At 33.5% G+C, this 27149-nt stretch overlaps 1 protein-coding gene across 5 annotated transcripts in view; it reads right to left on the reverse strand.

Annotated features, from left to right (window-relative positions):
* Positions 1–820: 820 nt before the first annotated feature.
* The window catches only part of LOC106061455 (ATP-binding cassette sub-family C member 4-like), a 66337-nt gene continuing 40008 nt past the window's right edge, over positions 821–27149 (reverse strand). For 4 of the 5 annotated variants that reach the window (XM_056038975.1, XM_056038974.1, XM_056038973.1 and 1 more), the window contains 28 exons: positions 22917–23034; positions 22244–22528; positions 19492–19581; positions 18229–18398; positions 17517–17642; positions 16383–16632; positions 15351–15461; positions 15142–15192; positions 14826–14867; positions 14508–14699; positions 13788–13882; positions 12661–12747; positions 11358–11454; positions 10824–11069; positions 10107–10253; positions 9938–9975; positions 9428–9675; positions 9175–9251; positions 7986–8136; positions 7319–7469; positions 6978–7063; positions 6773–6879; positions 6141–6350; positions 5151–5306; positions 4888–4977; positions 4474–4646; positions 3639–3744; positions 821–3517 (listed from right to left, as the gene is read on the reverse strand). In XM_056038975.1, coding sequence (XP_055894950.1) covers positions 3194–3517; positions 3639–3744; positions 4474–4646; positions 4888–4977; positions 5151–5306; positions 6141–6350; positions 6773–6879; positions 6978–7063; positions 7319–7469; positions 7986–8136; positions 9175–9251; positions 9428–9675; positions 9938–9975; positions 10107–10253; positions 10824–11069; positions 11358–11454; positions 12661–12747; positions 13788–13882; positions 14508–14699; positions 14826–14867; positions 15142–15192; positions 15351–15461; positions 16383–16632; positions 17517–17642; positions 18229–18398; positions 19492–19581; positions 22244–22528; positions 22917–23034 — 4024 coding nt within the window. In that variant the 3' untranslated portion in view covers positions 821–3193. Of the gene's footprint in view, positions 3518–3638; positions 3745–4473; positions 4647–4887; positions 4978–5150; positions 5307–6140; positions 6351–6772; positions 6880–6977; positions 7064–7318; positions 7470–7985; positions 8137–9174; positions 9252–9427; positions 9676–9937; positions 9976–10106; positions 10254–10823; positions 11070–11357; positions 11455–12660; positions 12748–13787; positions 13883–14507; positions 14700–14825; positions 14868–15141; positions 15193–15350; positions 15462–16382; positions 16633–17516; positions 17643–18228; positions 18399–19491; positions 19582–22243; positions 22529–22916; positions 23035–26626; positions 26707–27149 lie in introns of those variants that run through there. The other variant, XM_056038977.1, reaches the window with a different exon arrangement.

Here is a 27149-nt window from a genome sequence, read left to right on the forward strand (position 1 = left end):
TTGTAGAAATTAGTCCTTGCATATGGAATAAGAAATGTGACTCATAATAATCCAAATTCAATAATAAATTCACAGAACAGATTGATTCGTTACCCTGAAATAAGCTTTTGTCCTTTAGATGTAGATTCACATACCAGAAATGAATTATATACTCTTCTGAGTAGAAGGTTGAAGCTTTAAGAAGCTTAAGTTAAGCTAATCTAAAAATAAATTTCCTTTGTGAAATGCTACACCATGTAACAAAGCTGCTATCAATAGATTTCTAGCATTGTCTTTTGTGTTTGTGTATGGTACCTTAGATCATGCATTCACATTATTGGTGTCAACCAGCCTAATTTGTGTGGGTGTAGGAACAAAGACTGTGCACTCAACAGACAAAACGTATTGGGTGTGTATCACCAGCTATATTACTATTTTCTTAGTTCTTAACACAATGGCACTGTCAAGTTTTTCAAATCCAAAACCCTTGGACGGAAAATTTCAGATCTTTTAACTCTGTCCAGGAAAGCTGTTGCAGAAAAATATGACATCCCTATAAACATTTGGTCTCTAACAAACAAAAAACGTTCAGTTATTTCAATTGTTTGAGTGTAATTGGAACCTTTAATTAGAAGTCAGTCATTTTGAATGAAGCAGACGACAGAATATAAATTGGGTAAGTTATCTCCCCTTACTAATGCAAATTTGTGAGTTATAGAATAACTTTCAGTTTTATTACTTCAAATAAATTGTGAAAGTGTTTTATTGATTTAAAGTTATAAAAACAAGTTTATCCTAGTCCTATCACACACACACATTTTAGATGGAGAACAAAAAAAGATAGGAATCAATAAATACATTTTATTAGTATAGTTAATAGTAAGGTATCAAATCTTACTTGTTTTGATGTCAAATCAAATTATGTAAGTTTATTAAAAACTATTTTACAAACTAAAGATCAGCAGAAAGTCACATGGTCAGTTGTTGACCAGAGGGCATGATAGTGTGATCACCAAATATATATATTTCGAGTGTAGAGCATTCCAGATGATAAAGGTGTCAAGATGGTAGACCAGTTAATACAAATGTCAAGTTGTAGAGATTATTTATAATTGATTGTTAAAACAACAAACACAGAAAATGTACATTTAAGAAACACAGTTTTGAAGTAAAACACTTTTCTTTGATAAAACTCTGGAGGCGCAGTGGCTGAGCAGTAAAGCACTTAGCTTCTGAACTGAACCTCTGAGTCCACCCAGCTCTAATGGGTACCTAACATTAGTTGGGGGAAAAGTAAAGGTGGCTGGTCATTGTGCTGGCCACACGACACCCTTGTTAACTGAAGGCCCCAGAAACAGATGACCTTTACATTATCTGCCCTATAGACCACAAGGTCTGAAAGGGGGAAACTTGATAAAATCTAGAATGTATGTGATGGACGGGGTCCATAAGATCTAGTGGTCACTAGCGGCCACTCAAATGTTAACACAAAGTAACGGATGCCACAATTTTAGTCTAGATATCATTCCTATTAAGAACAATTTAAGAATTATTCATTAAACTTTGTATTTATGTTTAAGTGATCGAACCAATTAATTGTAATTAAAGACATTTTTTTCAACTGCTTTAAACTCAATTATTGTACAATCCTTTCACTCAGAGTGTAGGCTAAACTTGAGATGACAGAAATATTCAGACAAGGTTTGACCTACAAGCAAAGATTTAATACATATAAAACCTTAACATTAGTTATTAATCTATTTAGATTACATAAAGAACATAACTAACATATAACCAATTAAAATCAACATGGAAAGATTTAAAACATACAAAACCTTAGTTAATTTATTTAGATGATTACATAAAACTGCATAATTAAACACATAACCAATTAAAATTCCACAATCTTTCATATTCTTTGGACTTGAAAACAATGACTTATTATGATAAACAAAATTTATCAACAAAAGGAACTGTTAAGTTGAAATCATTGACATAAACACTTCAATAACATCAATAACACTTGATCAACAACTTTATAAGTGTATAAGTATATGTACATTTCTTTTGAAAACATTTGCTGCACAATGTGCTCAGTGTAATGATACAATTGAACACAATGTAAAAACAGACTAGATCAAGACTCAAAAGTAGAGAAAAAAAATGTATAAAAAAAAATGCTGCACAGAATAAGTTTGGTGCAGCTTTATCACATTGTATAATCCTAGCCATTGTGTTCAAGCCTAGTGATGTTCTATTGTCAACAATTCTCACAGGAACACTGAAAGCTGATGAAGTTAACTAATAAAGCTCTGTGGAATAAGACAGCACAAGCTGTCTACATGTAAATAGTTAAAACACTATTCATCTTAACCATATTGACTTGTGTGTAAAAATGTAAAACATTAAATTGGTAAGAAAGTCTTATACATAGTAATATGGTAATATAGGATAAAGTATTGAATAAATAATGAAATGTTTTATACAAAATTTGTATGGACATAAAACTGATCAATGACAATAAAAGTCCTACTTGAAATGTTCTTATTTGTTCAGATGTTTGAATGGATACCCTTAACTCTTTCTCTCTTATTGACGATACCAACATTGATTCCACTAGAATGTGGTTAATAATTATGGAGAGAAAGAGTTAATGGATTATCATTAATCCTAGAGGACACTACCACTAAAACTATTGTGAGCCCCTATTTTCCAATTTAGATGAGATAGCCTATTCTAAATGTAATGTGTGGTGTAGCTACAGACCTAGACAAGATTTCGTATTATCCTCAGATCTGCAGGAGTCACTGTCATTAACTGATTTAAAATGTTTGACTGCACAAAGCCACAGCCATACCAGTTTCACAAGACAATAAAAACTGCAAGGGAAATGAAAATCTTTCCAACTCAATCACATTTTTTTACATTAGTTTTGTCAAATGACTACACCTTACTTAGTTCTAAATTCAATGTATTTTTAAAGAGTTATTTCCTTAGAGGAGCTTATGGGTAACTGGAGTAATCAAAACATGGAACTAAATTTACAGTAAATTGAATATCTAGAAATGAAATTCAATGTTCACACATAGAATGCATTGGGAAATGCCAAATTGCAATGAAACCAAAAAGGAACATTTTTAATGCTGCCAGACTTGTGTACATTAAGTAATGATCTCATCACATAGTCTTATGAAGTCACTAAGAATTGATTAGGTTAGAGCCTGTCGGTGGAGAATTTGTTTGTCGGAAGCTGATTCAACACACCAGCCAGCCGTGAAGAATGGAAAGTTGGCAATACATTCAGGTTGTTTGGAGCTTTCATGTCACCTCCGAGTGGAGGTGCGAAGTCCTGAAAGTCCTCAGGGTCAATGTGCGGAGCGACATACGGACGGTTCTCATGCTTGTTCAAGGCAAGCTGGCGTAGGTTCTCAGCTTGAGCAGATCCTAGTTCTGCAACAAGGCAACTCAGACGACTGCTGGGATTCTGCAGCAAGTAGTATGGAGTGTCAACCTCTGCTATCTTTCCCTCTGAGAAAATCTGATTTAAAAAACAATTAATAAATATAAATGCAGAGCAATCAGAACAAACCACAAGTTTTGAAAGGGAAACTTTACTTTTTAATCTGAACAAACAAGGTCTGAAAGAAAAAAAAACTGACCATGATCCTGTCAGTGTGTATGATTGTGTCAGGTAGATGTGCTATGTGTAACACTGTACTGGATGGGAACTGAATCCGCAAGATATTCTGGATCAGTGTGTTACACCTAGAAGTAAAACAATTCTAAATTTTAGAATAAACATCTGTGTGTTACACTTCAAAGTCAAACTATTCAACATTAACAACTACATATATGTATTATAACTTAAGTGGGAAGCATGGTCTAGAGGCTAAGTACGCTTTAACTTGGCTTGTTTTGGCTACCTATGAAGGGGGCTCGAGCGAGGTTCGACACCTGACTCGGGCAGAGTTGTGTTTACTGAGTGCCTAAAGGCAGCACAGAAAACCTACTCCTAGATACCCCCACTGGTCCACAAAAGAGATTGGACCATAGCGCTCTGAGCATGCTATAAGCATGAAAGTAGCACTATTTAAAAGCAATAATTAATTAAGTGAAACTACTCAACATTTTGGACTACACATCTGATATGGCAAAACATTAATGGTAATGAAGTTAATTGTGTTGTAAACGTTATTTTGATATTAATCTTTTTTACTTTTGAAATTTTTAGATTTTAAAAACATCTGCAATTTCTATATTTTAACCAAAAAAAAAAAATGAGCCCCAGCAAACAATGTTTTGACCAAACTAAGACAGTCGTGTCACTGAATGTGGATTGCACAATGAAAGCCACATTCTCTGACCTAGTTTTCCTAGGTCAAAGTATATTTAATAATTAACCATTAAATCCTAAATCTTATATTGCAACCTTAAAATGATTTAATTTTTACATAGAATTGATTAATACAAAAAGAAAATAACATTCGATCTTACATAATGTCAAGACTAGAGCTTGGTTCCTCATAAATGACTATTTTTGATTGCTGTAACATGGCAGACGCAAGTCGAAGAAGTTGTCTCTGACCAACACTCATACCATCTCCCAGAATGGATATGTCAGTTGCTAGTTTGTTGTCCAGAGATAAGACAAGAGTGGAGAGGCGAACCTTAGAAATAAACACAATTAGAAAGTTATTAATAGGTGGTCATATCTATCAGTTCACCTAGTTGGCATAGCGAACTAAAGAAAAGCGTAACAACTTTTTGTACGAAACCTTTATTACTTCCATCTTTTAAAAAAAAAAAACCAGAAATAGATACCCATGATTGTCTTCGCCACAAACACACATTTCAGCCAAGTACCTCCACATTCTAACAAAGTGTACATTATTTGACTTGATTACTAACCTCTTCCAGAACCTTCCAAACTTGGGCGTCAGTAAAATTTTGATCAGGGTCAAGGTTTTCTCTGATACTTCCAATGAATAAAGTTGGATTCTGAGGCATTTGAGAAACAAAATAAAAACTTTACCTAAGGATTAGTTGAATCTTCAAACAACTATAAAATCTTATTTCTAATAGAATGCCATTAGATTTTCCCCTAAATTTTAAAACTCATTATTTAAAAGCCAAAAAATGAGACTAAAATGTATAGGCCAACTATCACTGACCTGGGATATATACATGAGTTTGTCTCTGAGTTTGTTCTTCTGTAAAGTCAGGGTGTCCAGCCCATCAATACGCACAACACCAACATAGTCAGTCAAGCGAAACAGCATGGACAGAAAGGCCCTTTGTTCTGATGCAGTACAGAATATCATGCCCATCTGAGTAGGAGATCACACGTCAGTAAATAATGAAATATTAATGGGTATAAACTAATGGTGCTGAATAATAAGTCTTTACATCGCAATTAAACAAAGTAGCATTTAAAATAATGACATGTCTGAAAACAAAAGTACAGAAGGCACAGGAGACAAAACATGGCTGCTTGGTTGTGCAGTTTGCGCACTGGACTGTTGTTCGAACTTATTGATGGTCCCAGATTCAAACCCTGCCTGCTCCCATCCCCCATCGTCCTGCGGGAGGTTTGGACTAGGAAGCAATTATCTTCAACTCTGAAGGAACATCCAAAACATGTAAAACATTTTATAAACATTTTTACACAAACAATATAGAAACAGAGATTACACTGTTTATTTTATGCTTCAGGACCTTCCTTCAGATTTAAAGATTATCACCCCTTAGACCAAACCTACTGCAGAATGGTGGGCAATGAGTGCGGACATGGTTCGAACCTGGGACCATCAAGATGATAGTCCAGAGCACATATTTATGTCTTTACTACCCTGTATCAATGCCAGACCTAAGACTCCCGTAAAAAGTATGTAAACAATTGCCTAATAACTTTTTTATACAGAAAACTTTGTTAAATTTGTAATGACATCATTAAATAATTTATAATTATGTCTAATCACATACCATATGTAACCCCTAAAAAGACAGGACAAAGATATATGCCTTATAACCTGACAAAAAAGTACCAATTGATTCTTTAAATCTAACCTTCCTAACTTTGATTTTTTAACTACTGAATCAAATGTATATAAAATATAAGCTTTCATTATTTTTTTCAGAGTATGTCTTTTTAAATTGCTTACTTTTTCCTGCGCTCTGATGCAGCACCAAATGTTTCTCAATAGGTTGCCTCCCTTAGCCGGTGCCCCATTGCCTGGAGGAACAGAGACTCCCTCACATGTGATTATACCATACCTGGGCCAGCCAGGTGGTGTGGGTGTGTCTACATCTGCTAGAAGAGGGACTTCTGGAGATAGCTGATAGTACTGCAGCAGATGTGACACTGACCTCATCTATAAACATCCACAGACATGATTTTGTTAAATTTTCAAAAATTCTATATATGTGTATAGTTTGTCATAACAATAGTTGTTTTTTTCTTTTCAGAAGCATTTTATTTGTTTCGTATTTTATATGGATAAAGTTTGTGCCTGTCTATTGTCTAGGTTTAATCATCATCAATATATTTTATCAGGTTTACATCTTTTCATACAAAAACTAATTTTTTTTATCATTCTCTAGAAATCGATGTTTTCACCTAACAAACAGTTTTGTGAGATAGTAACGCAAATAATTCACAAATAATTCATAACATTTTGTTTAAAATAGATCTTCCTAAGTTTTCTAATTTTATTATTCATTTGGAAAAGTAAATATAAAAACAAAGTAAGAAAGAAAAATGACAGAATTTCAGCTCATCAGTTTTTGTCCATACCTTGAAATGTACTGCCGCAGATTTTCTCAAGACAGGTTGATTTACATTTGTAAGATTCAGGGAGTAATACAAGGATAGAGCCACTAATGATGCAGGTAATTGCAAGCCTAGTCCAAGAGAAAACAATGTTTCCAACATTAAAAGCTAGTTTCACTGCACTTATCTGGTAATATATTTATACAAGCTCATTTCAACCAGCACTCACCTTGGAACTCTACCACCAGGAATGAAGCTAGGACTACACCAATGACTAGAGCCAAACCAATCAGGTCCACTCTTATACCGAACCATCTGAAGAGATGTGGGACTTAGATTAACATTTTGTTACATGATGGTCTGTTTACAATTTAATTTTATTTACATTTTTTCACTAAAAATACATTAAACTTTTTGCCATTTACTTAAAAATATTTAATACGAATAAAAACCAACAATCCCATAAGCACTTATGTATGCATTATTAATGTTTCTTTTCACTAATTATGAAAGGATGAAATAGTCTTAATTAATCTCCTAGTTCATATGTTTTGAACAAGAGCTCTTCACCTGTTGGCAGCTAAATGAAGGTAACAAGCTGCAGTGCTTCTGTCTTGGTACACATCAAACTTGTGTAGAAACCTTTGCTCCACATTTAAGGACCTCAAGGTTTGAATTCCTTCCATGCTACTCACAACATGAGCTCCAACTGCACATTTAGCTGCCAGATGTAAGCAAGGGAGGAAATTTAAAGTTGTTTTCAAAAACTATAAGTATCAAATTTTATTTTATTTTTAGTTTTCAATACATACAGGATTTAGTTTGCTTGAGAAACTTTCCACTGAAAAGCTCTACTAAAACAAAAATGTCATGGCAAGCTATTGTTTAATAACTTCTTTGAAAAAAAATCAAAAGCCTAAATTTTGTTCATATCTCTATTTAAGCTTTATAACCTAACACTAATGTTTCTAATCAAATCTATAAATACTAATAATGTAGATATCACATATTTTGTCAATAGTTAGAAAGATAAAAGTGTGGCAAACACAATCACCAACTGATATCAGACACAATTCACTAGACACAGGATTAAACTTAGATGTCTCAGTTACACAAGCAAGTATTACATATGCCAGATGTCTAAAAAGTGTTGCATAAATTTGCATCATCACATTTTTTCCTGATTAAAAGTTGGCAAGTAATAGACATTTGCAACAAAGACCCAAACACAACTTACAGGCCAGCTCTATCCGCTCCACATCCTGTGTGGCTTTATAGAATCTTTTCACAGCCCACATGAAGAGAAAAAACAAAGGGACTATCACAATGAACAGCCAGTAATTGACACAGCCAACAATTAAAGCAGTAGCCAGCAGGACACTCAGAGACTGGAAATACAGATCAAATTGAAAGTTAATCCATTAAAGATAAGAAAAATAAGTCAGTCTAATAAAAAAATTGATAACATAAGTAATAACTGTAATTAAGTATAACTGTAATTAAGTATAACTGTAATTAAGTATAAATAAATGACTAAAATTGTCATGGAGAAAAAAAAGATCTGTTGAATAAATTTATAGCTTCTTGTCAATATTGGGTTAAATTTGAAAAGAGGGAAGAAAAATTTACATTGGTCACTGCCATTTAAGAATTCAAGAGTTTGCTCTTTACCCAAAAGAAAATTTGTGGTTTTCAGTTTTAAAAACTTAAATACTATTCCCATCTTCCTGAAGTTTTGCATCCATACATCAAAGAGAGGGTGCTATTAATTCCTTACTTTCATTCAATTTTTCTTTATGAATTCTGGGTTAATCATTAAAAATATAGCTGACGCCTCAACATCTCTTTACGTTGTTGTTACATTTAGCCATGGGAGAATGATCATAGGGTTAACCTCTACTTTTGATTAAATTCATTTCAATCAAAAGTAAGAGTCTAGGTTTAGATCTTCACATTCAGATCTATTTGAAACTTTAAGTTTTACATAGATTATGTCGTGAAAGTAGCATTGTTTAACATCTCATTCCAAATATCCTGAAAAATTCATCTTACCTTATATATTACAGACTTCTTACCCAAATCCATGTGTTAATATAGTATTTTATAAGATAAAATAAGAATACCTGTATGTAGGCTTAAACTCAGCTGATTCAGGCAACCTATCTCTTGCTCTAATGGCACTAGAGAAGGATCACCCATATAGTCCTTGCATAATGGAAAAAGAAATGTGCCTGATAGATACATAGCACATTATCCTTGACTAGTCTTCTAGTCTATATATAAGAAGGTCAGTGTTCACAGACATCTAGAAATATCATTATGACCTAATGCTACACATTCAGCAAGGCAGCAGAGTATGATTGAGGATAAGATTTAAACTCCATCATAATTTCATTGAACAAAAAATCCATTGACAGTGCACTAACCTCTATCAGATCCAAGAGAACTGGTGGTAAAGAATCAACAATGCCAACATCTCTCAAAAAATGGCTAAGCACACCACCTTCATAGGAAGAGTTTATAAATACAATGACATTTATAAGTACAATGACATAGTATATAATGACATAATACAAATTGCTGTTGTTAAAATGTCAATTTTAAGAATGAGATCAATAAAATAAATATAAAAAAGAAAACATTCACTAATTATCTACCAGCTAGGGGGTAGAGCGTTACCTCTGCTATTTGCATCAAAAAATGACAGTGGTGCTTGCAGCAGTGATCCGACAGCCAAATCATGCAACAACCAGCCTGCTTTCTGAGCTATTGCATAAAACAAAATTGCCTGAAACAGGCCCAGCAAAACTGTGGCAGCAACAATGCCAATGTAGACAAAAATGTGGTAATCTATAACTGTCGCTGATTGGCCAATGAGAGAGTTTTTGGTAAATGTTACTGCACTTACATTTTGATAATTATCTGACCTAAAAACAATAAAGAAAATTACAATTAGATATATCTCTGATCTAGAAGAACATGAACTTTACAATTTGTTTAAACAGAAGTATAATTTAACTATGAGTGACATGAAAATGAACTATGATATTTTTGCATGTCCGATCAGCATTATACATTAAAGTGCAATAAATTAATAAGATTAAGTAACACATGTTGTATAATTTACTAAGTCATAGTCATTAATCAATTTAAAATGTAAAAAAATGAAATGAACAAAAATATGTTTACCAGTAGGCCAGCCACCACTCACATAGAACAAAACCTCCCTAAATGAGAAACAAAATTAGAAAAGATTAGAAAAAATAAAGTAATAAAATGTATTAGTCCCACACCACCAAATTTTAAATCGCAAACTGAACTCTATTCAATGTAAGCACAAATAAACTAGTAGAAATACCTGTTCTAAAAGACATGTGAAGATAAAGAAAAAAATTCCACAGAATCCTCCGCCAAGGAGGAAGTAAGTTGTGTAGATTGACCTCTTATGGAACGGTCCACTATAGTTACTATCTCCATCATTTGATATAAGAGGATCCCCTGATTCCTAAGAAGATAAATACAAACCAGTGTTATCTCAAACTATTTCTACTGATATGAAAACACAGGTGTAAGCATGTATAGAAGGGTGGCAAGTACAAAATCAAGTAGCCATTAAAGTTTTATGTAAAAAGTAAATGTAACCCTTTCACACCTTGCAATCCATGGGGGTAAAGGATGTAAAGGTCATCAGTTTGTATGGCCATTGGTTAATGAGAGTTTCAGCACAATGACCAACAGCTTTTACTTTCCCTAACTATGTCAGGTAAATGTTAGAGAGAGATGGATTCAGATATGTCCTAGCTATGTCAGGTAAATGTTAGAAAGAGTTAGATGGATTCAGATATGTCCTAAATATGTCAGGTAAATGTTAGAGAGAGTTAGATGGATTCAGATATGTCCTAAATATGGCAATGCACATTTAAGCCCGGGACCCATTGGTTTAAAAGCCAAACAATTTACCACTCAGCCCTATGTAATAATAAATTTCTTTAAATCGAGAAAAAAAAAAGTTTTTAATCTATTTTTAAATACAAATTTGTAAAGAAAATCTCTCAAATTCTTGACCAAGTCTTACCTTGAAGTCTGCTTGGAGAATGTCAAAAGCTGATCCAGCTGGACTGTCCTTGCTCCCGCTGGTCAAAGGATTGGTGGTGAGGCTCAAGGCCATGCTGGCATTGGCTAAGTCTTGAATGAGAGGAGAGGTCGAGTCTGCCAGCTTGCTAACCTCCACATTTTTATAAGATCTAGATGTTAATATTTTATTGACATTGACTCCACACTCGAGGAGCTCATCATAGCTACCTATGTGATGAACACGGCACTGGGAATATGAGATAGACCAATGAAAGATATTTATAAAATATATGGAGATAGACCAATGAAAGATATTTATAAAATATATAGAGATAGACCAATGAAAGATATTTATAAAATATATGGAGATAGACCAATGAAAGATATTTATAAAATATATGGAGATGGACCTGTGAAAGATATTGTATAAAATTTCTTTTGAGTGCTATAATTTACTATTTTGTTTAGCATCATTTTTATCAAGGGAGATTAAATGAGGCAGACAATGATCTACTATTTACAATACAATTCTTACCTGAGACATTAATATTACTTTATAAGCAATTTGTGTGTGCTGTGTGTTGTCAGTAATAACTAATCGAGTTTTGGATCGTAACAAACCACATATGCACCTGAAGAAAAAAAAAATATTTTTTTTTTACAAGTTTTCATAACCCTAGATACAAAGAATTCCTTTTTTTAAAGAGAACATTTTATAAGTAGGCATTGCACCTAATAAAAAAAAAAATAAATGTTTATATACTTAATGTATTATTTACAAAAATTTAAAAAAAAGCTTAAGTAAGTTTAACAAGGTAGCAAAGACAGTTTGTGTGGAAACACAAACTCAAAATAGGTCCCTGAAGTGGTCCACACAGGCAGGTAAAAAGGCAGGTTTCAATATTTTCAGAAAGAACATCAGAATTAAATTCTATCAAAGACAAATGATAGAGAAGAATGGAGAAAGAAGGTTGACAGATCTTGAGTGGTGCCCCAAAGGTCCAGCAGACCAAGGGATAGGTAAAAGTGAATTTGAAGTTGGAAGTGAACCTGACCTAACTGATGTCTCATAATGATTATCTAATTGTTTTGTAAAAGGGTCAATCTCTTATTCAAAGCCTTAACAAAAAAAAAAATTTCGTAAAAAAAAAAAAAAAAATCCTTTTACTTCAGAGTTTTATGCAGTGTGGGAGCATTGCAATTCACGCGATAATATATAAAACTACTTATTAATAGCTGTTTTAAATTATGTTCCACTTATATGCATACTAAATAGATTATTTAAAAATACACATTTATTTTTAAATGTAGTAGTTAGTATGACAGAGCTTACTTAACTTAGCAATACAATTGTTAAAAAAAAAAATTTGACAAAAAATCTAAAATGTTTGCATAAATGTGTTTAAAATATGGTACATTACCGTCTCCAATACTAAATAGACTCCAGTGTTTGTTGCTTTTAATAGTGAATAGTTGTAAAAATGGTGTATATTTATGAAAAACTGTTTGCATAATTAATTTTAAAAATGAGATTTTTCGCATTTAGAAAATAAAAAAGTAGCCATTGCATCAGAACTTTAAATGGTCTAAAATATTATGATGTTGGATTTTCACTATCTTTTCTAGTTTATGAGATCTAAACGGGAGGGACGGACGGACAGACAAACCACACAAAACTAATAGAGTCTTTTCCACTTTCGGGGGCCACTAAAAATCCTACTTCTATAGAAGGATGACACTTACTTTTAGAAAATGTGATAGATGAATGAGGCTAACTTTTTGAAAATGTGATGGATGTGTCTTACTTTTTGATAATGTGATAGATGGATGAGGCTTACTTTTTGAAAATATGCATGGCTGACTTAGCATCCATTCCTTTTAAAATGTCATCAATGAGATAAATATCACAGTTTTGATACACAGCTCTGGCAAGAAAAATAAAAAGTAAATCATTGCTGCTCTAAAAATAATCTGTTTTGTAATTATGGGTGAACAATTAGTAAATTGAATAAGAAGCAAATTTTATGTAAACTGGAGAGTATAAGTGTCACAGACCTTGCAAGTACAAAGGGAAATAACTTACTAAAAAGCTTATGATGACATGAGAAAATATAACTCACATTGATAAATTTAGTCAGGAAAAAAAATATTGTCATGAATTCTCTTAAGGGGACTAGAGTTGGTTAACATTATAAAAAGTACCACAATCTTGTAGAGGAAGAAGTTGGTTGGCTAAGCTTATATTACTGGTTTGGCTTAAGAAACATATTCTGTGAAATACTATCTTATGATTTGGATTTTGTGAAGCGATTCTTGTGTTCAGAACTGTTCGAACTTTCTATTCCTGGATTTGTTTTGTGTTTTGTTATTTTACATCAGGACATGGAACTGCTGAACAATATATTGTACTCAACTTAGGACACATCAATTCAACAAAGATAGACACATTGATATAACAAAGACACATTAGTTCAACAAAGATATACACATTGATATAACATAGACACATCAGTTCAACAAAGATATACACATTGATTCATTTAAGATAGACACATCAGTTGAACAAAGATAGATACAGTTCAACAAAGATAGACTCATCAGTTCAAGAAAGATACATTGATTCAACAAAGATATACATATCATTCCAACAAAGATAGACGCATTAGTTCAACAAAGATAGATAGACACATTGGTTCAACAAACATAAACAAACTATTTAGAGAGGGTTATGGGGCACTTCTAATGACTTGTATCTTTGTGGTCTGTATCCTGTTTTTTTTATTAACACTCCAACAAACTTTAGGTACTCTAGGATGAACTGGAAAATTGAAATCTCAGACTTCATCAGACTTTCAACTTGAGATGTTAAGAAGCAAAAGGTATTTACCACTTGACAACCTCAGTAAACAGCTAGGCAAGAACATTTAAAAAATCAGTTTAGAAATCCAATTTTAAAGGCTATTACCTAGCTAATGTAATTTTTGCTTGAATGCTTGGATCCAGTGCAAGACCTCTTTCTCCTACTACAGTCTGATCTCTCAATGGAAAAGAATCCACAACCTAATAGAAATATTTAAACCAATGGAGATTTTAGTGCTAATAAATTACCTGAAAATTTCTATGCCCCAGTAATAAAAGCTTGAGATAATAAAAACGTCTATTTTGTTATTCAATGAAATAACCTCAAACATACAAAATGCTCCATTGTTTTAAAAATAGTATTTCAAAATATAATTAAAATGATTGACCTAACTTTTGAAAGTAATTATTATTTTAAGAATTTACCCTAAATGAGTTAAATTTTGCATTACTGAAGTAAAAAAAAAAAAAAGTAATATCATTATATAATGAGAATTTTTCTATTAATTTAACTTTATTTAGGTAATATGATATTTTAAAAATGGTATGTCTCAATCACAATTTAAATAAAGATATTATTATAATATGTTGAGAACATAGGATATATAAATAATTTTATTTATCATAAATATTTTTAGTAAACTATTTCTGACATGTAATGACAGATCAGAAAATGGTAAAATAAAACAATGAAATTTTGTTTTTTCAGTAACAATCATTTATAAATACTTTATAAAATGTTTATAGATAATGGTTTATGCTATACTGTCTTTTCCTTTATTTTTATATTTATTATTTTATACTTTGTAAATATAAAATGTCTCACCTGGTTCAAGGCACAAGAGTTTAACACCTGCGTGTACCTTGAGTGGGAAAATTCTGAGCCAAACACAATGTTATCCCTGATGGTCCCAGGACACAGCCATGGCCAGGCAGGGACATAACCCAGTTTACCATCATGGAAGACTTGACCTTTGTGCCTCTCGAGCTCACCAAGGACAGCCAGAAGAAGACAGCTCTGAAATAAAAAAAAAGTACTGATCCTCAAAAAAAAAATTAAACCAAAAGTTGCTTCTTATCACATAGTTAATGAACAAGCTAAAACAAACAAAAAAAACTAACATAGCTTAAAGCTCATTCATACCTTTCCACTGTCAGGGGGACCAATAATACAATACAGTTCATTCTGTGAGAAATAAACATGTTAGCATCACAAGATTAAGAATAAACACAAGGTTAATAAAAAAATTTTTTTTAAATAGGCCTACTTTTAAGTAAATAAAAATTGATGAATAAAAAAACTTTTCAGCATTACATATCTAATTTAAAATGAAAAACTTAATTACTAAACTTCTTGAGATATCATCATAACTAATATTAGAATATTTTTGGTATCAAAAAAAAAAAAAAGTAAGTTGAACATTTATATATTTTGAACTTAACAATAGTAAATGTTTTACCTTTTCAATATCAACATCAATATTTACAAGAACCATTGGAGCATCGAAATTCTGTATGGAGAATAACATGAGAAAAGCATTTGAGAATTGAAATGTATTGTTATTGATAATGTTACTGGTTAAACCATTTATTAATTAGGTATCAATATAGCATCCAACTGTGTCTTAAAGTTAAAAAAAAAGAAAAATTTCTTATTTTAAAAACTAACCTTTTCTCTGCTAGCAAAATAGTTTTTGAATCGAATAACAGTGTCATCACTAACGGAAAGTGTTGATGGTCGACTGATTATTGAAGTCTTCTCAGGTAAAAGCAACACTTTCTGTACAACAACAAACAAACTCATGAAATAAGGAAAACACTGAGTTGCCTATACTGAATACATTCTCTCCCCTTTATTATTGATGTAGGGATAAAGTACAGTTCACAGAAAAAAAAAGAATAAATTAGAGAACATAGATTTTTTTAAAAAGCATAAGTTTTAAGATAGTATATTTTGCTGCTCTTATAGCCACACACCTAACCTATAATTATGATGGCTAAAAGTCAAACTGTTGTTTTTCAAAAGCTTATGTGTAAAAGCCTTTACTTTTATACAAGTAGATATTCAACTATCTAGATTTATATTGGATTCAGGACATCCTAAGATATTGCTTAAAAACCTAATGAATTAAGATACATGAAGTAAATGATCAGTTTAACAGCAAATTGGTCTACTTCTTCAAATCTACTTTCTTTACCAAACAACATAGAATCAGGATCTGAAAATTTAGTCTTTTATTTAAGAATGAACAACAATCAAAAAGAGGATCGGCTCAACCAATGGGCATCAGGAAACACAGGCAGAGCCATGTACAAATAAATGACTATGCTCAACAAATTGGACAGTATTAACTTCCTTCCACTCAAAGAACAATCTACAATTTTCCAACTAAGAACAGGACACACACCTCTGTTAAATTACCATCTAAACTAAATAAATTTCACAGAACTCCACCTTCATAGACACTGCGCCCTTACAAAACTGTAAATCATATCCTCTTTGAATGCCCCTTTCTAATCCATCTTAGGCAGACCCTACTTCCACTACAGCCCAACATAACCAACACCCTGTACGGCAGTGCTGAACAACTGAAGAAAACAGCACAATTTTTTTCCTTGGCAGTCTGCAAAAGAGCTGATGGCTCGGCAGCAATAAAGCTGGCTAGAAGAAGAAGAAGAATGAACAAGAAAGATCTCTCACCTCCACTCTGTTTAGTGTGGTCAGTGTGTCCGAGAGGGCCAACATCCCAGCTGGCAGAAGGATGCTCATGCTCACTCTGAGTGACTCCAGCAAAGCCAGGGCTGTGAAGATCTGCGTACCATTGATTTCATGACCCATGACCACCAGTAGCACAAAGGTGGCCATAAGCACAGCTTTACCAGAGGTCAAGGTCATGGAGCTGTTGAACGCCTGGAGCCTTGAAAGTTTTTTCATTTGACTAAGCTCAGACCTATATCAAATACAAAGTAACATTACATAGTGTAGCAACTATGATTTCTAACATGTATAATTTAATGAGAAAGATTTATAATAAAAGACGTTAAAAAAAATATGTGGTGCAATATGCCAACTCTGTTTTTGACATTAAATGCCTATTATTAATAAAGTTTTGAGCTGACATCTGTGGACTTTGGGTGTTCTATTCGTGCATGCATTTATGAAAGTATTTGTATTCATATTTTGTTCTGTTTATCATCACTTGTTTCATTTTCTGTGTATTGCTACTTCATTTTATAATGTAGTCAGGTTTTATTGAAAGAAAGCCTTACTAACCATAGCTTGCACCTAGTTCAATGCATTTATATTGTAGTAAATCCAAGGCAGGCAACTCAACGAAATTTTGCAGTAAATAAATAAGTGTGTTTATTCACCAGGACAAACACATAATAGCCATCTACATTCAAAGAGTCTTGTTTCTTATTCTACCAGTCCTTTCCTCTGAAAAGATGAATACGAACCAATGACAGCCTTCCCCACTTCATCCCAGATCCCTACTACAGTCATCAGGCAGCACAAAGGATGGCTCCTTAGCTCCTAACAATTCTGACTCTTGATAATGATGTAAAACACAGTTCTTTCCTCTATCCTAGTGTCAACCTTTCCTGGTCAATAGTGTGCTCATACCCACCACAAGCACAGGTGCAAGGCAGAGTTACAATGTTTTTAAAATTCAGAGGGCGTTAAACATGTAAAATGATAATGGTATAATAATTGTTGAGGGAAATATTTCCAGAAATCCCTACCAGTTATAACATTTGTGTATAGAGTGAAGCAAAAATATATTCACGTTTGGTGAGTGTTGGGAGACAAAAATGTACCCAATGTTCTACTTACTTTCTGGTTCTACCAATGACACGAACACAGAAGTCAGCCCAGTTGGATGTTTTCATTTCTTCTAGCCCAGACATTATCAGCTGTAAATGTCTGAGTCTGACATTGGTCAAACTGTCCAATTTTTCCCTTTTAAAAGATACATTTTTATCATGTAAGTATACTTAAAAAATATTAAATACTTATATTTTTGAAGAAACATCTGTAGATAAGATATAATTTTAATTTTTATATCACAAAAAGGTTCACATAAATCAGATTTTTTAATTCAATTTACAGATGAAAATGTATGTATTTTGAACATTAATATGAATTTGTGCAGCTTTGCTGGAATTTGTAATGCTCAACAGCAACATGAGTTTTAAGTGTAGGCACATCAGCACAATTTAGGCCATGTCGTGCCCGTAATCCTTTAAGGATCACTCTCCCTTTATATAACAAAGGCTAAATTCTATACAGTTAAATCATTAAAAACAAGGTCTACTCACAGTTAAAATAGTAAAGGTAGTACAAATTGAATAATTTGGTAAAAATCTTATGTGACAAGTTATGCATTATGCAATATGAGAAGGATAGAAAGAGTAGTGTCTATTCAATGCGTCACCATTAGTACACCATTAATATTTGTCCTTTCAGGTCTCCGTTTTTTACGTAAATATAAATAGATAAGGTAAACAAGCAAAAGTACAAAATATGATGATAACAATTCAAGTACCTTAAAATTCTGGAAAGTCTTCCCATGACTACTTGCACAGGAAACATTAAAAATAAAATAAGAAGACTGGTTACACAGGCTGGACCTAAATTTAGCCAATCCCAAAGCAGATAACAAGTGACAGCTAACTGAACTGGGCCAATGAGAATATATGTTGCTGGTAAAACAACCTGTAAAGAAAAAAAAAATATTAACAACAAATAAAGTTAAAGTTTTGAAGAAACCTTGAATTTGTTTTCTTTTAATTATCAAGGCTGGAATAAGAAGAACAACTATAAGAAAAAGGTAATGTCCCTAATGTTCAATGTTTACCTTAATGAACACTTTAACTAAAAAAAAGTTCAAAGACTCAAAAACAAAGACATACTGCTGCACGGGTGAACAAATGTATAGAAAATACAATATGCATGTATTTACCAACTAAAAGAAAGCATAATATTAATAAGCTTGTCCAGAAATAAGCATAACAATTAAAGCTTTTATATTGAGATTTAAGATCTATAGGGTGAGTGAAGAAGGGTTTATGTTATTTCTAAGAACAATGGTTTAGATTCACAAAGGTATTATGTGACCAGCACAATATCAATAAGCTGTACTTTTCACAACATAACTTGGTGGACTCAAAAAAACATGTAAGAAAAAAATATTGGTAACCATCACAACTAAAAGTTCCTATGTAATAACAAAGTTGAAAGTTTGCTAATGTACCACACCTTTTCATTTTAAAGGCTTTTATTAAAACCATATATGATAAGATATTTCTATATAATAATATTCTAAGTTTCTGTTTTCAAATCCGACTGAAAACTAAATAAATACGTAATTTGTTTGAAAGTTTGCTGAGTATAAAAACAGGTCTATAATTCTTAATGAGTCAGGTCCAGTGGCTATAATAAATTAATGTGGATCATAACTGATAACAGTAAGCAAAAAAATAAGCAAGTGTTATAGTTTTCAATAATTAAAAAAACAAACTTCTACTGTTTTATGTAAAATGTCTACTATCTATTAGTTATTGTTTTTTAAATAGGAGATATCATTGTTGGCATAAGACTATACACAAGTCACAAGTTTGATGTTTTTAAAGAACAGAAGGAAAATTAGCTAAGCATATATGTATCTTGCATTACTCAAAGGACACAAAGTATTTAGATTAGCAAGCAACAAAATATAAGCATCTGCTGTAAGCCTGTCCGTTGCCCTTTAATTATCTTATTAAGATAAAGTTAATAAGCAAGAAACACTGAAGTGCACAAACTGTACCAGAGGAAACACATCCATTTCTTTTGTGATTAAGTTCATAATAGTCTCCATCATTGCAGGTTTCAGAGCAGAGCTGCACAATCGCATTACCTGTGGAGAATATCAAATACAAGGTTGGTATCTCAAACAAATATCTATATTAAAAATTATTACTTAATATTTGAATATTATTGTATAGACTTTTGTCTTATGTGTGTTTGTAAAAACAATGGCTGTCTCGTCATGCAGTACATGCGCTGAACTATCGTTTGGTCGTCTCGATGACTCTGGTTCATACCTTCCTGCTGCCATCTCTTGTTGTCCTACAGGAGGTTTAGGCTATCTTCAATTGGATTATCTTCAAAACAAACTTAGATATCTAGGCCTACAGATATGAGATATGTAGCCTGTGTTAATCGCAGTGCTATTTTATGACCAGTGAGTACCTGCACATTTAGGCAATCCATCACTGAGTACCAGCACCTAATTTTTTACAAAAAAGCACTGGTTAATGGTATAGGTTGGCTATATACAATTATAGAATCCTGAACTTATAAACCAAATAAAAGAATAATTAGAAATAAAAATCATATATATAAATTAAAAAAATATTAGCCAACACCAAACCAAATAAAGCATCTGGGCCTGATGGTATTCCAGCTAGATAACTCAAAGAACTAAGCAATGAGCTAGCACCAGTGTTCAAAATACTTTTTCAGGTATCTCTTAAACAGGGCAGAGTACCAAGGGACTGGAAAGAAGCTAATGTCACCCCCCTATTTAAAAAATTAGAAAAATCTGACCCAGGAAACTACAGACCAGTATCACTTACCAGCATCACATTTAAAATTCTAGAACACATAATATGTAGCAACATCATAAACCACTTAGACAAACATAATGTCCTCAACCTATACCAACAAGGCTTTAGGAGATACAGATCATGTGAAACACAACTAATAGGACAGGACTAATTGATGATTTTTCAAAAGGTTTAGATGATAGTGAGCAAATAGATGCTACCTTACTAGATTTTTCCAAGGCTTATGACAAAGTTCACCACCATAGTTTGCTTAACAAATTAAAATATTTTGGCATTGATGGTCCATTGCATCAGTGGATTAAAGATTTTCTGATAGGGAGAGAACAAACTGTAATAATAAATGGCTCTAAAATCAACACCACTAACAGTAAACTCAGGTGTACCTCAAGAAACAGTCTTAGGTCCACTACTATTTTATCTTATCTTATATGATACAGACGTTACTTCAAAAAAGAAGATGATTATGTCCTTCGCGTCATGCATTTAGTCATGCATGTTAACCAATGACTTAAATTCAGCCAAGTCACTGGATAGCTCAGGCAACCCATTCCATGCTCTAATAGCACTAGGGAAGAAGGAGTGTTTGTACAAATTTGTCCTAGCATATGGGACGAGGAATGTGCCTTTATCTTTGTGTCTTTCAGAGTATTTTATTAAATTTTGTTTTTGTATTTGAAGATTATGGTTCAGTGTTTTATGTATGATTGCTACTTTACTTTTGAGCTTTCTGTCCTGAAGGCTTTCTAAATTTAGTTATTTTACTAAAGGTGTTACTCTAGTCAAATGTGAATATTCGTTTGTTATGAATCTCACTGCTCTATTTTGTGTCTGTTCCAGTTTTTTAATGTTTTCTTGAGTTGAAGGGTCCCAAACGGAGGATGCATATTCTATTATTGGCCTAACCAAGGTTAAATAACATTTTAGTTTTATGTTCTTATTTGATTTAGAGAAATTTCTTTTAATAAATCGTAATTTTTAATTTACATAAATGATTTACCAAATTGCATTAGTGCAGGAACAAAAGTCTGATTATTTGCAGACGATTGCATAATATATATAGAACAATAAAAACAACACAAGATACAGAAATTTTACAAAGAGAATTAGATGAATTACAGAAATGGGAATCAAATAGGAGCATGTCTTTCCACCCAGAAAAATGTCAGTTATTAAGAGTAACAAAAAACTAAAACAAATAGATTTCACTTATCTTATTCATGGCAAATCAATAACACAGACTAAACACGCAAAATACCTAGGTGTTATAATAAATGAAAAACTGTCATGGAATCCCCACATAGATGAAAACTATCAAAAAATCAAACAAAGCATTAGGGTTTATTAAAAGAAATTTCTATAAATCAAATAAGAACATTAAACTAAAATGTTATTTAACCTTGGTTAGGCCAGTAATAGAATATGCATTCTCTGTTTGGGACCCCTCAACTCAAGAAAACATTAAGAAACTGTAACAGACACTAAATAGAGCAGTAAGATTCATAACAAACCAATATTCACATTTGACTAGAGTAACTCCTTTAATAAAATCACTAAATTTAGAAAGCTTTCAGGAGAGAAGACTTAAATGTAAAGTAGCAATTATACATTAAACACTGAACCATAATCTTCAAAAACAAAAACAAAATTTAATAAAATACTCAGAAAGACACAAAGATAAAGGCACATTCCTCGTTCCATATGCTAGGACAAATTTGTACAAACGCTCTTTCTTCCCTAGCGTTATTAGAGCATGGAATGGGTTGCCTGAGCTAGCCAGGAAAACCAGTGACTTGGCAGAATTTAGGTCATTGGTTAATATGCATGACTAAATGCATGACTCGTAGGACATAATCATCTTCTTTTTTGAAGTAACGTCTGTATCATATAAGATAAGATAATTAATAAGATATATAGATCTAATACTATTTTTTAAATTTAAGAATTCCTTACTTTTCTGTAAATGAGTGATGTTGTTGCTACCCTCATACGGTAGCCATGGTGAAAAAAATTATGATCCAGAAATATGCTGACCAGATAAATCAGGATGATGAAAGTGATAAGTATGAAGACATCAGGGCGGGCGATGGTTTGATGGCGATGGGAGTTGTCAACAATTGCTGTCTTGTTATCAGTGATGCTGCCACTGGAAGAGAGGAAGTTGGGATGGACCTTGCTGACTTCAAATAGTGCTATGAACTTGCCCATTAGTATGGTCTGCACCATCCGCATACACTCCTGGAAATTACATCAGTGTAACTCGTTTTTAGGTAGAGTCTAATTTTTGTAGGCCTATTCAATTAATGACAGTTTAAACCTAACATTTAAAAACAAAGATGTGCATATGGTATTTTATTATAGATATTTTTTTTCATGTGCGTATGGTTCAATTGTTAGTTTAGGTATATAATGGATAATGGGACATTATTAACAGCATTATGTCTGTAATTTGATACAAGATAAAAGTAGGCCTACATATAAAATGAGAAAAATACTATTCAAAAAAAGGGATTGCAAATTCAACCTGCATTTTGTCCTCATCTGCCTACAAAATATATAGCAACTTCCTAAGCCACACAATAAAACAAAATACATAAAATTCCAATGCAACATTTCTTTTGTTTACCTCCATAAATATTAACAATGTAAATGCTAGGATCTGTGTTCTGTAACATCTCCACAAGGCTCTTGTCAGCTTGGGTCTCCCACCTGTCTTATAATTATACAGCTCTTTCTCCCATTCTCTGTCAACCAATACATGCACAAAAAATTAAAATAGAATACTCTCAACTCTTGATATAAAATTTCAAGATTATTTAACTTTCTATCTAGATAAGATATTATTAACCTTGGTTAGGCCAATAATAGAATATGCATCCTCCGTTTGGGACCCCTCAACTCAAGAAAACATTAAGAAACTGGAGCAGACACAAAATAGAGCAGTGAGATTCATAACAAACGAATATTCACATTTGACTAGAGTAACACCTTTACTAAAATCACTAAATTTAGAAAGCCTTCAGGACAGAAGGCTCAAAAGTAAAGTAGCAATCATACATAAAACACTGAACCATAATCTTCAAATACAAAAACAAAATTTAATAAAATACTCTGGAAGACACAAAGATAAAGGCACATTCCTCGTCCCATATGCTAGGACAAATTCGTACAAATACTCCTTCTTCTCTAGTGCTATTAGAGCATGGAATGGGTTGCCTGAGCTAGCCAGGAAAACCAGTGACTTGGCAGAATTTAAGTCATTGGTTAATATGCATGACTAAATGCATGACGCGTAGGACGTAATCATCTTCTTTTTTGAAGTAACGTCTGTATTATATAAGATAAGATAAGATAAGAAGATAATTTAATTTAAATTGGCGCCCTTAAGTTATTTAAAATATTTTTTAAATTTTTTTAAATTAGCAAAATTTCAAGTTCTTTGTGGAATGAAATGTTACATTAACATCAACCTGTGAAAATATTTTGCAAATTTATTTTTAATTTAGTAAGTAGAACAGGAAGTTGAACAGTTTCAATTCAGAAACTCAAACTATTTAAAGTAATATTCATAGACCAATGTTAGTTGAAAACTTTAGCCAACGATCTAGCCTAGAGTAGATCCAGTGGCGCAGCATCCATGAACCCGGGCCTACGACCATTAGGGACCCACAGCCTGTGGAATAGCATCAATGAGGCAAAGGGGTTCATTGCACTTGACTTGAGCCCATGACCATGTCCAGAACTTGGGGATGGCATGTAAGTGGGTGGCTAGCTCTAATCATGCATTTGTGGTGACAAATAGTTTCCAAATTGTGGGATTCTTTTTTCTTTCCCTGTATGTTCATAAACCATTGATAGCATGGGCGTAGCCAGGATTTTTTTTCGGGGAGGGTTTTGGGGGGGGTGAATCCCCCCCCCCGACCCCCCCCCCCCCCGCGAAAAACAAATTATATGTAGGCCTATTTATGTGTGTGTGTGTGTGTGTACATAATCTTTATTACATTCTGACCCTTCATTCTTTCGGAAGACGTTTATTGTGCCCTAGAATAGGTTCTTCCATGAGTTAGTGAAAAAATTGTAGATTCCCCGACATTACTAGTAAAGGGGGTCTGGGGGAGCGCTAGGAGCTCCCCAAGCGCGGGGCGAAGCCCCGCCGCCAAGCACTATTTCTGATATTGAAAACCAACAAAATGCATATTCTAAGGTATCTACAGTGCATTTTCCTGCTATTAAAAAGTTCTATTTCAAAAACCTAATGTGCTATTCTTACTGACTTAGACCCTCCATCGTCGTTCGGCGCATTTGCCATCAAGCTGTTTCCATAACATTGTGGACTCCCCGCCATTAATAGCAAGGGGGTCTGGGGGAGCGCCAGGAGCTCCCCATCGCGGGGCGAAGCCCCGCCGCCAAGCACTATTTCTGGCATTGAAAGCCAACAAAATGCATATTCTGAGGTATCTACAGTCCATTTTAATGCTATTAAAAAGTTTTATTTTAAAAACCTAATTTGCTATTCTTACTGACTGAGACCCTCCACGCCGTTCGGAGCATTTGACGTCAAGCTGTTTCCATAAAAATCTGTCACTGGTAATGTCTGAAGCCTCTTTCCACCTACCATGAGGACCTCCATGAATGAGTGGCGTCAAGTTGTACTAGGATATCATTGCAACTATTCTTATGCGTAATTCATTTTGTCGGAGAACATGTCCCGCAAACCTCATGCGTCGTAATCTTACTAAGGTGTCGACTCCCAGTTCGGCATAGGATTTCCTTGATTTAGATCCGATCTCTATAACTGACTCCTGAAATCTGTCTTAGCCATCTTTGTTGAGCTATATTAAATGTTTTTCGATTTCGGTAGATGACTATTCACTGCAGTTTATTAATGGAGCCCTGCCACTGGTAAAAATGTGTAACCTCTCTTGAATACGCTCTTGGAATTAAGTGACTGTAGTTTGCTTTAGATTTTATATCGAAAAGAGAAGATTTATCGTCAAAATCTTCTGTTGGGGGTTTTCCACCTCAAAATGCTCTGTAGGGGGATCTTAGACTTAAAAGCATCTGGAGGGGTTTTAAACTTTAAAAAAAAAGCCATCTGTAGAAGAAACTCAAAACCCCCGATTGGCTTGGCTACGCTCAAATAATTTTAGTGTGTAATTTGCTTTTTTTTTATATTGAAGATGTATTTTTAGCACCAAACCCCTCTGAATGGGGGTTTAAACTCAAAACCCCTTTAGGCAACGCTCATAGCATTTTGAGTGCGTAATTTGCTTTTTTTCTTACACTGAAGATGGCGGGGGGTTTAAACTCAAAACCCCTTTGACTACGCTCATAGATTTTAGAGTGAGTAATTTTCTTTTATTTATATTGAAGAGGTACTTTTTAGCTTCAAACTCCACTGGAGGGGAGTTTAAACTCAAAACCCCATAGACTACACTCATAACATTATTAGTGTATAATTTGCTTTTTTTTATTATTAAAAAGAGGTATTTTTTACCTTCAAACCCCACTGAAGTGGGGTTTAAACTCAAAACTGAGTCAAAACCCATTTAGCTACGCTCATAACATTTTGAGTGCGTAATTAGCTCTTTTTATATTAAAGAGGGGGTTTATCGTAAATTTTAGACGGGGTTTTAAAATAAAAATCTCCCTTAACTGTGCTCTTGGAATTAGGGGATTTTAGTTTGCATTTTTTTTGTTTTGTTTTATAGAAGAGGGGGAGTTAACTGCAAAAACCCCAGGTAGGGGGTTTAAAACTCAAAACCCCTAGTAGGGTTTTTTAAACTCGAACCGCTCTGGTAGGGGTTTTAAACTCGAACCCCCCTGGTAGGGGTTTTTAAACTCGAACCCCCCTGGTAGGGGGTTTTAAACTCGAACCCCCCTGGTAGGGGGTTTTAAACTCAAAACCCCTTTGGTTGTACTAGGGCAAGTGATGGTTTTAGTATTAAAATCTCACCTAAAATAAACAATATCAAAGCAAAAAATCAGTCACTTAATTCCGACTCCCCCCCCCCCAAGGGGGGGGGGGATTTCATTTCGGGGGGGGTTTGAACCCCAAGAACCCCCCCCTGGCTACGCCCATGATTGATAGTAATGTCTATTAGTAGATCTAGATCTATATCAGGAGCCGGAAAGAGAGAGCCTAAGACTACTAAGAGAGACAGAGCTGAGAGAGAAGCTTGGTTAAGAAAGTAAAGTTTAATTCAATTAATAATTTATTAATTGGTTTGTGCTAAGGCTATTGCAATGAATGGCGAAACCAATAGATAGAGAGATAATTATTGACTTTAGGAAACATAAAGGCCATATTGCAGAAATTCAGATAAACAATCAAACCATAGAACATGAAGTAGAAGAATATAAATATCTAGGAACAACCATCAACAACAAACTGAAATGGGATGAACTAGCGACTCTTCTATCTCAGAAAACTAAGAAAATTTAACATCGACAAAACAATTATTAAACTTTTTTATACAGCAACCATCAGCAGTCTAATTAACTTTGCCATCACTTGCTGGTATAGGAATACTTCACTGGCACAAAGACTTAGACTAAATAGACTAATAACAAAAAAAACATCGCAAATCACTCGAATACAGCTACCATCTCTTGAAGAGCTTTTTCCTGAAAGATGCCTTTCCAAAACACTCTCGATTCTTAAGGACAACCTGCACCCATTAAACCACTGTTACACCCGATCTGAGCGAAGTGGTCGTCTCCTTTCCATTAGGACTAAAACAGAAAGATTTAAAAACTCCTTCATCCCACTTTCGGTCAGAGTGTTACAAGATCAGCTGTCGTCATCGAGAAGTACATAGAAGTCAAATTCATAAAGCGCTGGTTGTGAATGTGTAGG

This window comes from Biomphalaria glabrata, chromosome 8 (genome assembly GCF_947242115.1).
Source record: "Biomphalaria glabrata chromosome 8, xgBioGlab47.1, whole genome shotgun sequence".
NCBI classification, from domain to species: domain Eukaryota; kingdom Metazoa; phylum Mollusca; class Gastropoda; family Planorbidae; genus Biomphalaria; species Biomphalaria glabrata.